The 15,281-nt window shown below is 33.5% G+C and overlaps 1 protein-coding gene across 2 annotated transcripts in view; it reads left to right on the top strand.

Annotated features, from left to right (window-relative positions):
- VPS37A (VPS37A subunit of ESCRT-I) overlaps positions 1 to 15,281 on the top strand; it is a 42,002-nt gene that overhangs the window by 6,879 nt on the left and 19,842 nt on the right. For both annotated transcript variants that reach the window (XM_019664765.1, XM_019664764.1), the window contains exons 2-4: positions 4,135 to 4,209; positions 6,106 to 6,220; positions 6,799 to 6,899. In XM_019664765.1, coding sequence (XP_019520310.1) covers positions 4,135 to 4,209; positions 6,106 to 6,220; positions 6,799 to 6,899 — 291 coding nt within the window. The remainder of the gene's footprint in view (positions 1 to 4,134; positions 4,210 to 6,105; positions 6,221 to 6,798; positions 6,900 to 15,281) is intronic.

The raw sequence follows: 15,281 nt of genomic DNA, 5'->3' as shown, positions 1-15,281 counted from the left end.
ATTCCCAGTTTCTTAATTTTTCATTTTCATATCAACTATCTGTGTGTGTGTGTGTGTGTGTGTGTGTGTGTTTCTCTGAGGTTTTAATTACACATATTTGTAGTCTCTGCTCAGCTAATTCTGTTTCCTTGAATTTTGTGTTTTGGGCTTATTGAGTTTGGTGCATGCCTTGCATGGTTTTATTTTGCTCAAACCATTTTGATGTGTTCATTTCTGTATTTGAGATTCCTTGTTGACTTGTTCCTGGATACTTAACTGTTTATCACAGCCTGCCTCTAATGATGAATGAAAAAGAATGACTTGCTCCAATATGAGATAAACTGATAGTTGTCAGAAATGGCAGCTTCCTGGGAGTTAGTAGCTCCCTAAGGCACTGCTATCTCCAAGGCTACCTCACTGTGTTTGTTATTCCAGGTGCAGATATGACTGCTGTTTACTGGTTTGAACAGGCAGGGCAAAGGGGAGAGTGCTTTAGCCTACGTGCTGTTACCCATGTCTCCCCATTCAGTACCCTGTGAAGTGCCCGTGCTCTGCCCTCCCACTCTTGGTTTGCATCGACTAGGTTCAGAACTTGGAGGACCTTCAAACTGCTCATACTTTGCATCGGTGCTATATTTTGGATTGTCATAGTTCCTGTGCTTACTATCTTTTTCTTTCCTTTTTCCTTAAATCTAATCCCATCTTTTTTATCTTTCAGGGATTCCTCTAAATTTCTTGTCTGCTTATGGTACTATTTGCCTTCTTGCACTGCTCTAGATTTGCTTTTTTAAAAGTCTATTCTGATATTTCCTGGAGACTTAGATGAGAAAGGGAAGTTATCTATTCTTCTTCTACAGTCTTTATCTACATGTGAATCCTTTATTTGCAAGGTTCACCAAAAGCAGTCCTTAGGTTACCCAACACTGGGAAATGCATGGTATTGGTATCTTGAATTGATCTATTTTTAGTTACTTGACTTTCTCTTCATGCCATGTATACCTTCAAAGCAAAGACCATGTTATATTCATCTCTGTATTTTCATTTCCTTGCAAGAAGCTGGCTATATGGTAGTTGTTCAGTTGAACCAAGTCCTACTTAATGAAATCCAAGCTTACACAACATATAAAGTAGGAGATAAATTATTATTCTACAAAGGGAATCTTTTAACCATAACTGGTGCCTCTTATGCATTTCAAGGTCTATTTGTTTACAGTTTTAGGGACTATCAGAGAAATGAGGATTCCAGTTAATCCCACATTTTGACTAACAAAGTTATCTGTTTCAGCTTTCTTTAGTTCCAAACAGATTCAGAGCCACTGAGGTAAAATCATAGTGACTCACTTCTCTCAGAGAAACTAGAAAGTAAAATTACTAGAGGCAGATCATTTAAATTTTCTCTTGTGGTGTGATTACAGTATTACTTTAAAGTGTGTGTGTGTGTGTGTGTGTGTGTGTGTGTGTGTGTGTGTGTATTTATATCCAAAGTAGTATTGCCTGTCAACATAAAGATTTGGCTGTAAGAATGTTTATCAGAGCATGGTTTACGGTAGTAAAAATTGGAAAACAATTCAAATATCTAAAAGTAGAGAATGGGTTGAACAATATACTAGAATATTATGCTGCCATTAAAAAACATATTGTAAAATAACATTTACTGGTTTAGAAAGATAATCACAATAAATTACTGAGTGGAAAAAGAGCAAGTTACAAAATTGTATATGCAGTATAATTATTTTTGTTTTAAATAAGACTGTGAATATAGAAAGATTAGAAGGTGTCAACAAATGTCCAAACCTGCAGAGAATTTTTATAAGAGTTTATTTGAACCAAACTGACAACGTAAGCCAGGGAGCAAGACCTCAAATGCTCCAGAGAATATCAGTTTTGCAGTTTATTTTACGCATTTGAAATTAAGGAGGGAATGTAAGAAAGATTACATGAAAGTGGGAGGAAGCAATGCAGGATGGGATTACACAGTAATTAAGATTATATGCTCTCTTGAGGGGTATTAAAGGAGGCCTTGCAAAGGTGTGTTAACCTAAATACAGAAACACTGGGTCAGGGCTTGCTTAAGGCAAAGATAAGCCTTTTAGTAAAGAAGCTGATAACTAGGGTGTGACCACCCACGTGACCTGCTGAGTTATGAATTTATGATCAGATCACCCTGGGAGGTTACTTTCCATAGAGCCCCTTTTTTGATCCACGAGGGTATACACCAATATGTTGGCTGTAGTTATCTTGGGAATATGAGAGCTTGAGTTATTGGGTTGTCGGAAAAGTCATGACGCATTTTTGCAACAAAAAACAGAAAAAATACGTCATGATTTTTCCGACAACCCAATATTTTTATATTCTTGTGCATTATCTCACTTAATCTGATAACTCTTTTAGGTAGATAGTTAATTTGTAACATCCTATTTCCCATTTGAGAGATAAGGCTTAGACTGGTTAAGTAACTTGCCCATGATCAAACAGGTAAATGGTAGAGCCCAGGAAGCCTAACTTAAGAGGTATGCTCTTAATCACTGAGATGATCCACTTGGCTTTGAGCTGGTAGATGCTTTTTTGACTAGTATTCCCTTGAAGCAATGACACCTTAGGATTCTAAGATAACATAGAGGAATAAAAAACTTAAAAACTTTACTGATTGCATGGTGTTCAAACAACTGAGGAGGCTGTCAGTATCCTAGTTCATACTTGAACCCCAAAGAGAAATTTGCATAAAAATTGTATAAGTCCTAATATTGAATATTTTATTGAGTCTTTTAGCTGTTTCTTCTCCTCAGTCATAAAACCCCATTCCATGGATGTCAGAGGAGAAAGCTTATCAACATCTATGATTTCTCTATAACTCTAGCCCAATACTTTTGACTTTTTCAAGATACCCAAAATTTACATATTCTAGAGGCTAGGTTTTTATCAGAAGACCAAAAAATTTAATAGTCCTAAAAAGGAGGAAATAAGAGGGTTTCTAAAGCTATTCCTTGAAGCAACCAAAAAAACAAGAAGTAAATTATTATGTAAATGCTAGATCTTTCAAAGGTATTCATGCTTGAAAAAGTTTATATCCATTTGAATGTTAAGCTTCCTTTTAACTATAACTCATTAATACTAAAATTTTTCCCTTTGAAAATATTATGAATGTTAGTTAGCATTCCAAGTGAGCCTCCCACCCCCCAAATTTGGTTGGTAAATTACAATTGTAATAATGTATGCCTCCAGTTAACAATAAAATAAAATTCTGAATGTAGAATGTTAAAGTATAAGAGACTTATAGTAGTTGGCAATTATATCCAGTTGCTAGTAACAAATTCTTCCAAAATAGATTTAAACAAGATAAAATTTTGTTTTTCTCTACATTCAGTTTAACAATCGCATGGTCATCAAGGACCCAAGCTATTTCTTTCTGCTTAGTTCTCCTTTGTGCCTGGCTTCGGTTCTCAGTGTCACCCATGGTCTTGCAAAGCTGTTAGAAGTCCAGTTATCAGGTCCAGGTAGGAAGGACAAAAGAACTCATACCAGTTTTTGTGTTCCTCTTTATGTGCTTTTCTGGAAATTTTACCTCACAGCTTCCCTATATCATATTGGCTGGAACTTAAGTTCATAGCAACAACTAGCTGCAAGAAAGACCAGAACACTGAAACTCAGAATAAAGCTGGCTTACTTAGGAAAAGAGTAGTATTTGTTTTTGGAAATACTCTCCATCATAAGACTGTAGGAGACATCTCATCCAGACTTTTAAGCTTAAGCTGTTAAGACCCAGATTACACAGCTGGTTAGTGGCAGAGTTATAGTCAGAACCCAGATGTCTTGCTGACCTATTAACTAGTGGGCTCACAATTGCTTCTACTGAAGATGAGTCAGATAAAGTGATAGAAAGTCAGTCTACATTAGTACCAGTTATTCTTTGCTTCTTTCCTTCAGCATCTGCTCCCCTCCCACACACACTTGGATATCTCAGGATATTGTTGCCTCTTATTTGATCAACCTTTCTTTGATCATTTTCCCCTCAAGATTCAAATTATATTGGATATCTAGGTTCTGTGATTAAAACTAAAAGGAGTTTCAGTAGGCTGTAAAAACGTTTAACTTTTTTTTTAACATTACAAGTTTTATAATTTTGGGTAAATTTTTTTCTCAAATTTTCTCCTACAGTATAGCTGAAATACAGAAAGATGTGGAATACAGGTTGCCATGCACCATAAACAACTTGACAATTAACATTAATATGTGAGTAGAATTGTATCCTATTTTTTCATGTAATAGGCCTTAAAAAATATTTTTATTATTTTTTTCTTAGTTATTATCAGAAGTAAACTGTTTAAAGTGAACTTATTTCAGATAGTCCCTATATAATTTGTTACACAATTTTGTGAAATAAAAATTTTGTGAAGACATCATTGTAATGTGTATTGTGTAAGAAAGAAACTGTTGAAGGAAATGCAATAAAAAGATGTAATAATAATCATTGGTACTTTAATCAATTTCATTGATTTGCACTAAAGTCTTAGCTGGAGGTAGGCTGAAAGAGTAAGAATAATAATGACAAACCAACAAAGGGACCGTGTATGGAAAACCATTAGAGATATATTCACCTTTACATCAGAAAGAAGTTAAAGTATTCTGGTTTTCAGAAACATATACATCAACCAGAAAGTTCAAAGGCTGAATTTGATCTGATTAAAGAAAAAAAATATAGTCATGAGGTTATTCAGTTATAAAGAGGAAACGTTTGACAAAGTGATTGCTGAAGTACCCATTCAACCTGACGTGCAATTATTAGTGTTTAATATGAGAGAATTCAATTTTTACCTCAGATTGCATTATGTGGGTGGCTGCTAGAACCAATGTTTGGGCCAGCTCAGAAGGTAACTAACTTGAAGACGGGAACCATGGCTTATTCATCTTCAAATCCTCATCCCCTAGCATAGTGACTGCACATAGAAGGCATTATTACATCCTGGTTGAATGAGTGAATTAAAGCACGAGTACATAACAGTGCCTAGCATTATGCTATGTTATCTTGGTATATAGAAACTTTTTGAATCCTATAGTTTGAATAATAGTCTTTTTGAATAATAGTCTTGCAAATTGGGGCAAATTATAGACACATGTGAATAGCGTAGTCAAGATTGGTGGGGCTCCAAAGGCTATTCATTGCCTTTTACCAAACTAGTTTAACATCTTCAACTATATAAATGAAGTAGTTTCATCTCTCTTCAAATGCCCTAGGTAGAGGTAAGTAGGAGAAACCAACAAGGACCCTGTTTTCTTCTTGGCATTGCTGCCAACAAATAGTTTTCTGAGCCAACAGGGGAACAGAGAAGCAATTTAAAGGGACATATTCTTCTATTAGAGGAGATTTAGAAAACATTTCTATAGCCAGTAAAATCCCATTTTTTAAAAGACTTCACTCTCTAATTTTAAATTTGTAATAGTTCAAAAAAGGTTAAGATTTTCACTTTTTTTTTTTGTATTGAGAATTTACTGTTCTTTATTTGAAATCATGTGATTGATCTTGGTTGGAGATATGTGTTAATTGGGACATTTAGAAAAGAGCCATATAGACCTAAGCATTGTGATAGCTACAGTGTTTCAATTCTAATACTTTCCATTTTATCTACTTACTCTTCAAAAATTTAATTGATAGTGAAATAATTCCTGGCAGCATTTTAGAAGTAGGAAAACCACAAGAAAATTATGTGGCCAGACCTGTGGTCCAATAAATAGCCAGACTGAGTTAATATGGCTCACCTGCTACAAATGCCTGACTTAATTTTTAGCTGAGATTTTGTATAGCTTGGTATACTGTGTTTGAAAGCAGTTAATTGACATGGTGTGAAGAATATTCTGTAATTCAGGGTTTCCATAGTCCATATTAAGAAGGTTTTACTGTATGGGAATTTCTTTATAATCTTGTTGCCACAGTGCATCTTTTTGTATATTTTCAATCAACGTTTTTGTATATTTTCAATCAACTCAGCAACTGTAATAGAGCACTTATTACTGAATAATTAATCCAAATGAAAGTAGGACAATTAATTTGCTTTTACCTTTGTTTTAGGATTATGACTATATAATGTAACATTTGTTGCCTTTGTTTTTCATCTGTTCTACCTTTACCAGATTGCTCCCTCCACAATTTCCTCAGGAAAAACCGGTGATCAGTGTTTATCCACCTATACGGCATCATTTAATGGATAAACAAGGAGTGTATGTTACCTCTCCATTAGTAAACAACGTATGTTTATGGTATATTTATTTCTGAGCAATATAACTTTTCTACTAAGTATTTTAGAAATCTAAAATGCTTTTAAAATCTCATTTTGGAATCAGTAATTTTCAAAAAAATTTCACTGTGTACAATAGATAGTACTGATTTGAAGGTGGTTTTTCAGTGGTGAGGACCTATTGATGTTAGAACTTTGGTTCACAATAGTTCTTCCGTAGTTGTTAGGAAGAGGTAAAATTCAAATATCCCTTAAAGTTCTCTGGGTATGTATATGATTGATTAACATGAAGGACTGTAACTTAATGGACTTAGTATTTACCATTGAACCTTCACATTATTGGATTATAGTGAAGTGGGGAAATATTTCAGCTCCATTATTGATTACACTTTTAATCTGATTTATGTTATTGATTTTATTAGAAAATGTAAGTTGTAGATTGCTAGCTAATATGTTCATTTGCGTTTCATTTAATTTTGACTTGCAAAGTGAATTTCATGTTAAGATTTAGAGTGAAGTTATCCTAATGAGACTTTATAATCTTTTTTTGAAAGTGATTTTGATCATCCTGTATTACTGTTACTTTCAGTTTACAATGCACTCAGATCTTGGAAAAATTATTCAGAGTCTATTGGATGAGTTTTGGAAGAATCCTCCAGTTTTAGCTCCTACTTCAGCAGCATTTCCGTAGTAAGTATAACAAAAATGTTTGTGTATATTTACTTTTATTTATTTTAATCAAAGGAATCAAAATATAGCTTAAAAATTCAAATGATGTTAAAAGGCACTCTTCTGCTTTCTACATCCCCACCTTTACAAAAATACATTCATACTTCAGAAGCAACTGTCTTTTCTTCTTTTAGCTGCCTCTCTAATATTTATCTTCATCTTTCTAAACAATATATACAGACTGCTATCTCTTGATCCTTTCATTTTTAGATAATATCTATTGACCTCCTATTGTGATTGACAAGGATTTTAGTTATTTTTCACAAACCTTCCTTTCCCTGCATCATCTCAGGGAAACTATATCATGATTTTCGTTTACGTGTTTGGTGTTTTCATTCCTTTGACCCAAAAAATCCCCTGTGGTATTTTATCATGATTACATTTCCCTGTGGTATAACTTTATGCTTTTTTTCTGGAGTTTATCATTACTTCCATTTCCCATTGGTATTGTTTTCTTAGATCTTTTTAATTTTGTTAACACTTTTTTTGAGGGCCTTCAGTCTTGCACACTCTTCTGAGGGTACATCTAGCTTTCACCTCTGGTCAGTCCTGAAGCCACTCCCATGTTTTAGATTTTATTTACTTATTTTTTTTTTGTCATAGCAGTATTCCACTTCCAGGAATTAAAATCTCTTCTGGTTATTAAGGCTTAATAACAAATTATCCACAAAATTATGGCTTAAAACAATGAATACATGTATTTTGCTCCCTAATCTTCAATTCAGGAAGGGGTCATTAGAAAGAGTTCTTTCTTTTCTGTTCTGCTCATCATCAGTGGGCTCTCATAAGAGGCCTTACCTGGGATGTCAGCTAGAATACCTAGATGTGGCCTTTATGTGGCTTGGGTTTCCTCACAGCATAATGGCTGGGTTCCTACGGTGAGCATCTTGAGAGAGAGCTATGAGAAAGTCATAATGACTTAGCTGCTAGTCATTCACTTCTGCTACCTTTGATTTTTTGAGCCAATTGCAGTCTTGATTAGATTCAAGGGGAGGAAAATAGGCTTTTCTTTTTGATAATGGAGTGGCAAGGTTCTAGAAGAGCATATAGGACCAGAAATACTGCTATGGACATTTTAGGAAAATACAAAATGCCACAACATGCTTTTGAGACATTTTTTAAAATCTGCAAAATATACCCTCATGCTTGATAATTACTACAGTTCAGAGTCTAAGTTGAAATGGTTTTCCACTCAGAATTTTGAAGGCATTCCCCTATTTTCAATGTCTAGGCTGTTGCTATACAAATGTCCAGTGCCATTTTAATTTCCGATCCTTCATAACTTTTATCTTTGATATTCTGAAACTGCATGATGATGCCACTTCTTGTTGCTCTCTTTATTTTCTCTTTCCAGAATATTTCTTTGCTTTTTTGCCCACTCCTTCTACTTAATTTCCAAGAACTTTTTTGTTTTTAGAAGTCAAGTGGCAGCTTTGACTATGTCTGGACATCTGCTTAGCTAGGTTATCCAGTTTATTAGGTATATCAGCCCCAGTCCTCATGTTTGCCTCCTGTGTCTGTGTCCTGGAGTCATGAGCCTCACTGATATTCTTTATCTAAAAACTGGATTTCCTATCTTCTGTCAGGATAGGGTTAGATACACATTCACGTTATTTGTAAATATAAGCCAATAAATTTACTTGTTCCCATTTCAAATAAATTCTGTGATACAGTGCACATTATTAAAAAGCAAGTTTTTAATTTAAAGGATGCGTCTCCTAGATTATTTTATAGTGTGTATCTGCTACTGAAGTCAAAATAAAGCAAATTGGTTCTCAAAATTATTAAGACTTTAAGGATAGTACAAATATTCTCTCATGTTCATCATACTGTTTGTAAATAATTTGTTTTATCTACCTATATACCACTAATACACCTTTAGATAAAAGTCAAGTTTTAAGATAAAGATGAAAGATCCTTTGAAATAAACAAGCTTATTAGAAAACTATTTTAACTCAATTTTTTCAATCACTCATATATTCACTTGGTATAAGGGAAAAAAGTATAAGGGAAAAGTCTCCCTGCCACTTATTTCCCACTTGCAGCTTAGTTTTTCTTCTCACTGGTATCCAGAATTGTTCATTTGGGTGTTTATGTATAGAATTCATACAAACATGTATAGAATTCAAACTATAGAGATATTTTTTGCATATACAAATGTGTACGTGTAATATTTTATATTCCTTCTTTTTTACACAGATGGTAGCATACTATTACGTTGCTTTTTTTTTTTTTAGCTAAATGGCATGGTTTTGAGAGATTTCCATGTTGATATATAAAGCACTCATTCTTTATAGTCGCAAAATATTTGGTTTATGCATGTACCATAATTTATTTATATAAGACTCCTTTTGATGGATATTTTCATTCTAATCTTTCCTAAAATGCCCACCCTTGTTTGCCTTCAGTGCTACAGTGAATAACTTTTAAAAATATTTTACCCAAATGTGAGTATATTTTTTGGATACATTCTCAAAGTGGTATGCACATTTGTAATTTTTGACAAATACTGCAAAATTGCCCTACAGAGTACTAGTAATTTCCACTCCTATATATAATACTTATTTCTCCATTCCCTTTGCCAATACAGTATTATCAAAATGGATCTTTGCCACTTTACAAGCAGAAAGTAATGTAGTATAATTTTAGTTGTATTTATCTTATTGCCAATGAAGTTGACCATTTTTTCCTATGATTTAGAGATGTTTTTCCTTTTCTGTAATCTCTGTATTCTACTCTGTTCTCCATTTTGCTATTTGGTTGTTAGTCTATGACCAATTTGTAGGAATTCTTCATATATTAGGTCAGTTATATCTGTGTCTGTGATATGAGTTTCAAATTTTCCCCCCAATTTGTTATTTGTCTTTACTTACAATGGCCTTTGTTGTGTGGAGTTTAATTTGTTTGTGTGTGTTTTTAATGTCATGGAATTTATCATTATTTTCTTTTATGACTTCTGAAGTTGGGATCACAGAAAGTCCTTTCCCACCCCAAGGTTTGAATTTCTCAATGACTTTTTCTTCTTTGACGTATTTTTTCTATAAACATTTAAGTCTTTGATCCATTTACTTTGTATCCTATTATAAATATGAGGATCTGGCTTTAATATAATTTTTTCAAATATGCAGTACGCTATTAACTATAGTCACCATGCTGTACATTACATCCTATGACTTACTTATTTTATAACTAGAAGTTTGTACGCTTTGACCCCCTTCACCCATTTCACCTGTCCCCAAACCGCCACCTCTGACAACCACCAATCTCTCTTTATCCATGAGCTTGGTTTGTTTTTTGTTTTTTAATTCTACATGTAAGTCAGATCATACAGTATTTGTCTTTCTCTGTCTGACTTATTACACTTAGCATAGTGCCCTCAAGGTTTATCACCCATGTTGTCACAAATGGCAAGATTTTCTTCTTGTTTTATGGCTGAATAATATTCTATCATATATAGACACCACATTTTTTTTATGCATTCATCTATTGATGTTTACTTAGGTTGTTTCCTTATCTTGGCTATTGTAAATAATGTTGCAGTGAACAGAAGGATGCGTATATCTTTTAAAGTTAGTATTTTTATTTACTTTGGATAAATACCCAGAAGTGGAATTGTTGAATCATATGGTACTTCTATTTTAATTTTTTGAGGAACCTCCGTACTGTTTCCCATAGGGGCTGCATCAATTTACATTCCTACCAGGAGTGCATGAGGGTTCCCTTTTCTCCACACTCTTGCCAACACTTGTTATTTCTTGTCTTTTTAATAATAGCAATTTTAACAAGTAGGAGGTGATATTTCATTGTGATTCTGATTTGAATTTCTCTGGTGATTAGTGATGTTGAGCATCTTTTCATGAACTTGTATGTCTTTTTTAAAAAATGTCCATTCAGATTTCTGTGCATTTTTTAAAATCAGATTTTTTTTAATTGAGTTGTACAAGTTCCTTATATATTTTGGATATTAATCCCTTGTCAGATATAGGATTTGCAATATTTTCTCCCATTCATTAGGTTATCTTTTCATTTTGTTGGTTTACTTTGCTGTGCAGAAGCTTTTTAGTTTGATGTAGTTCCACTTGTTTATTTTTGCATTTGTTGCGTTTGTTTTTGGTATCAGATCAAAAAAAGCATTGCCAAAACCAGTGTCAGGGAACTTACTGCCTATGTTTTCTTCTAAGTGTTTATGGTTTCAGGTCTTACGTTCAAGTATTTGTTTTGAGTTAATTTTTGTGTCTCGTGTAAGACAGTGGTCCAGCTTTCATTCTTTTGCATGTGGCTGTCCAGTTTTCTCAGTGACATTTATTGAAGAGACTGTCCGGATTATCCCCATTGTACATTCTTAATTCCTTTGTGGTAATTTAATTGACCATATATATGTGGGTTTATTTATAGGTTCGCTATTCTGTTCCATTGACCTATGTATCTGTTTTCATGCCAGTACCATACTGTTTTGATTACAATACCTTTGTAATATAGTTTGAACTCAGGGAGCATGATGCCTTCCATTTTGTTCTTTCTAAATATTGCTTTGACTGTTTGGGGTCTTTTGTGGTCATTACAAATTTTTGGATTATTCTGTTTCTGTGAAAAATGCCGTTGGAATTTTGATAGGGATTCATTGAATCTGTAGGTTACTTTTGGAAGTATAGGCATTTTAACATTATTCCAATCCATGAACATAGGATATCTTTCCGTTTATTTGTCTTCAATTTTTATATTAATGCCTTACAGTTTTCAGTGTACAAGTTTTACACCTCATTTAAATTTATTTCTAGATTTTTTATTTTTTTGATGCCGTTATAAATGGGATCGTTTTCTTTATTTCCTTTTCAGGTAATTTGTTGTTGTATAGAAGCAACAGATTTCTGTATACCCATTCTGTATCCTGCAACTTCACTAAATTCGTTGATTAGATTTAACTGCTTTTGGTTGAGTCTTTAGTATTTTGTGTATATATATAATCTTGTCATCTCTAAATAGAGACAGTTTTACTTTTTCCTTTCCAATTCTCATGCCTTTTATTTTATTTTCATATGTGATTGCTCTGGCAAGGACTTTCAGTACTATGTTGAATAGGAGTGAGCACCCTTACCTTGTTCCTGATCTTAGGAAAAGCTTTCTATCTTTTATCATTGAGTAAGATAGTAGCTATGAGCTTATATACAGCCTTTATTATGTTGAGGTATATTCCTTCTGTACCTGATTTGTTAAGAGTTTTTATCATGAATGGATGTTGAATTTTGTCAAGTGCTTTTTCTGTGTTTGAGATGATTATATGATTTTTTTCTTTAATTCTGTTAATGTGATATATCACATTCATTGATGATCATATGTGAAGCAAACTTCCATCCCAAGGATAAATCCCACTTGATCATGGTGAATGATTCTTTTAACGTGCTGTTGAATTTGGTTTGCTATACTTTATTGAGAAATTTTGCATCTATGTTTATCAGGGATGTCGGTCTGTAGTTATCTGGTAGTGTCCTTTTCTGGTTTTGGTATGGGGTGATGCTGGCCTCATATTAATTTGGAAGTGTTCCCTCCTCTTCGAGTTTTTGGAAGAGTTTGAGAAGGATTGGCATTAATTTTTCTTTAGATGTTTGGTAAAATTCACCAGTGAAGCCATATGGTCCTGGACATATCTTCATTGAGAGATTTTTGATTACTGATTCAATCTCCTTACTTGTAATTGGTCTATTCAAACTTTCTATGTCTTCATGATTCAGTCTTGGTAGTTTGTATGTTTCTAAGAATTTTTCCATTTCTTCTAGGTGGTCCCAGTGTGTTGACATAGGATTGTTTCTTAGTAGCCTCTTATTCTCTGTGTTTCTATGGTATCATTTGTAATGTCTTCTTTTTCATTTATAATTTTGTTGACTTGGGTTCTCTTTTTCTTGGTGAATCTAGCAAAAGGTTTGTCGATTTTGTTTATGTTTTCAAAGAACCCACTCTTAGTTTCATTGGTATTTTCTGTTGTCTTTTTAGTCCTATTTCATTTATTCCCCCTCTAACCTTTATTTCCTCCCTTTTACTAACTTTGGACTTTGTCTTTTTCTAGCTCCTTAAGGTGTAATGCTAGGTTGTTTATTTGAGATTTTTCTTGTTTCTTGGTGTAGGCATTTATCGCTAGTGAACTTCCCTCTTGGGGCTGCTCTTGCTGCACCCCATAAGTTTTGTTATGTTCTGTTTTTATTTTCATTTGTCTCAAGGTATTTTTTTATTTATTTTATTTTTTTCATTGACCTGTTTGTTCAGTAGTATGTTGTTTAATCTCCACATAGTTGTAAAATTTCCAATTTTTCTTCTTATCAGTGATTTCTAGATTCATACTATTTTGGTTAGAAGAGATGCTTGATATGATTTCAGCCTTCTTAAATTTATTAAGACTTGTTTTGTGGTCTAACTTATGATCTCCTGGAGACCATTCCATGAAGACTCTTTTAGCACTTGGGATGAATGTGTATTCTGTTACTTTTGGTTGGAATGTTCCGTATGTATCTGTTAATACTATCTAGTATAATATGTCCTTTAAGACCCATGTTTCCCTATTGATTTTCTTTCTGGATGATCCATTAATGTAAGTAGGGTATTAAAGCCCCCTATTCTTACTGTATCACTATTCATTTCTTCCTTTAGGTCTATTAATCTTTCCTTTATATATTTAGATGCTCCTATGTAGGGTGCATTACTATTTACAAATGATATGTCTGTAATGGCCTTCTTTGTCTTTTACTATAATCTGTGTTTTAAAGTTTATTTTGTCTGATATAAGTATAGCTACCCCACTTTTCCTTTGATTTCATTTGCATGGAATATCTTTTCCTGTTTCTTCACTTTCAGTCCATGTATGTCCTTCCCTCTGAAGTGAATCTCTTGTAGGCAGTATATGGATAGATGGTTCTTCTTTCCTTTTTTTTTTTTTATATCGATTCAGCCACTCTATATCTTTTGATTGTAGAATTCAGTCCATTTCATTTAAAGTAATTATTGATTGGTATATATGTATTGCCATTTTATTCATTGTTTTCTGGCTGTTTTGTGGTTCCTCTCTGTTCCTTTTTTTTCTCTTACGCTCTTCTGTTGTGGTTTGATGACTTTTTTTTAGTGGTATACTAGATTCATTTGTCTTTTGTGTATCTACTATACATTTTTTGCTCTGAATTACGATGAAGCTTACATATAACAACTTATATTTGTGAGTTTATACTTAAGTTTGAATGCATTCTAAAGCTCTATATTTTAACTCTATCCCTTCTCTAATCCATGTTTTATGTTTTTGATGTCACATTTTATATCTTTTTATCTTGTGTATCCTTTAACTAGTTATTGTAGTTATGGTTGTTTTCACTACTTTTATCTTTTAACCTTCATACTAGCTTTATAAGTAATAATCCACTAACTTTACTATGTATTTACCCTTACCAGTGAGATTTATACTTTCATGTATTTTCCTGTGACTAATTAATGCCTTTTTCAGCTTAAGGTTTCTTTAACCATTTCTTGTAAACCATTTTAGTGGTGATGAAGTCTTTTACTGTTTGCTTGTGTAGAAAACTATCTCTCTATAAATTTGCCTGGTAGAATATTCTTAAAAGTTTTAGTTTTCTTTTAGCACTTTGAATATGTCCTGCGACCCCCTTCTGGCCCGCAAAGTTTCAGCTTAAAAATCTGCTGGTAGTCTTTTGGGGGTTCTCTTATACAAAACAAGTTGTTTTTGTCTTGCTGCTTTTCAGATCCTTCACTTTTACTTTTTATTTTTTTAATAATAATAATAATGTGCCTTGCTGTGGGTTTCTTTGGGTTCATCTTATTTGTAACTCTCTGGGCTTTCTGGATTTTTCCGTCTGTTTCCTTCCCCAGGTAAGGGAAGTTTTCAGCTATTATCTTTACAAATAGTTTTTTGCCTCTTTCTATCTCTGTTCTCCTTTCAGGACTCCTATTATTTTGCTTCTCTTATTGGGTTACTTCAGCTACCCAACCTTAGAGTTCACAGATCCTTCCTTCTGCTTCTCCCCTCTAGGTGAACCCCTCTAGTTTATTTGCCAGTTAAGTTACTTTATTCTTCAGTTCTGTGACCTCTGTTTGGTACTTTCTTATATTTTCTAGTTTGCTTGTTATCCCATAAGTCCCTTAAGCTATCTTCACTTTGTCGATGTAAGAACGTCCAATCTGTAGAGAATTTTTATAAAATTTATGTGAGCCAAACTAATGACATGCCAGAAGGCAAGATCTCAAATGCTCCTGCAAATGACCATATTGCAGTTCTTTTTATACATTTGGAATTAAGGAGGGAACTTAAGGAAGATTACATAAAGGTGGGAGGAAGCAACTGGAGGAATC

The sequence above is a fragment of the Hipposideros armiger genome, unplaced genomic scaffold (genome assembly GCF_001890085.2).
Source record: "Hipposideros armiger isolate ML-2016 unplaced genomic scaffold, ASM189008v1 scaffold_430, whole genome shotgun sequence".
In the NCBI taxonomy this organism is placed as follows: Eukaryota; Metazoa; Chordata; class Mammalia; order Chiroptera; family Hipposideridae; genus Hipposideros; species Hipposideros armiger.
Note: the sequence above shows the minus strand (reverse complement) of the source record. Positions and strands in the feature narration are given on the sequence as shown.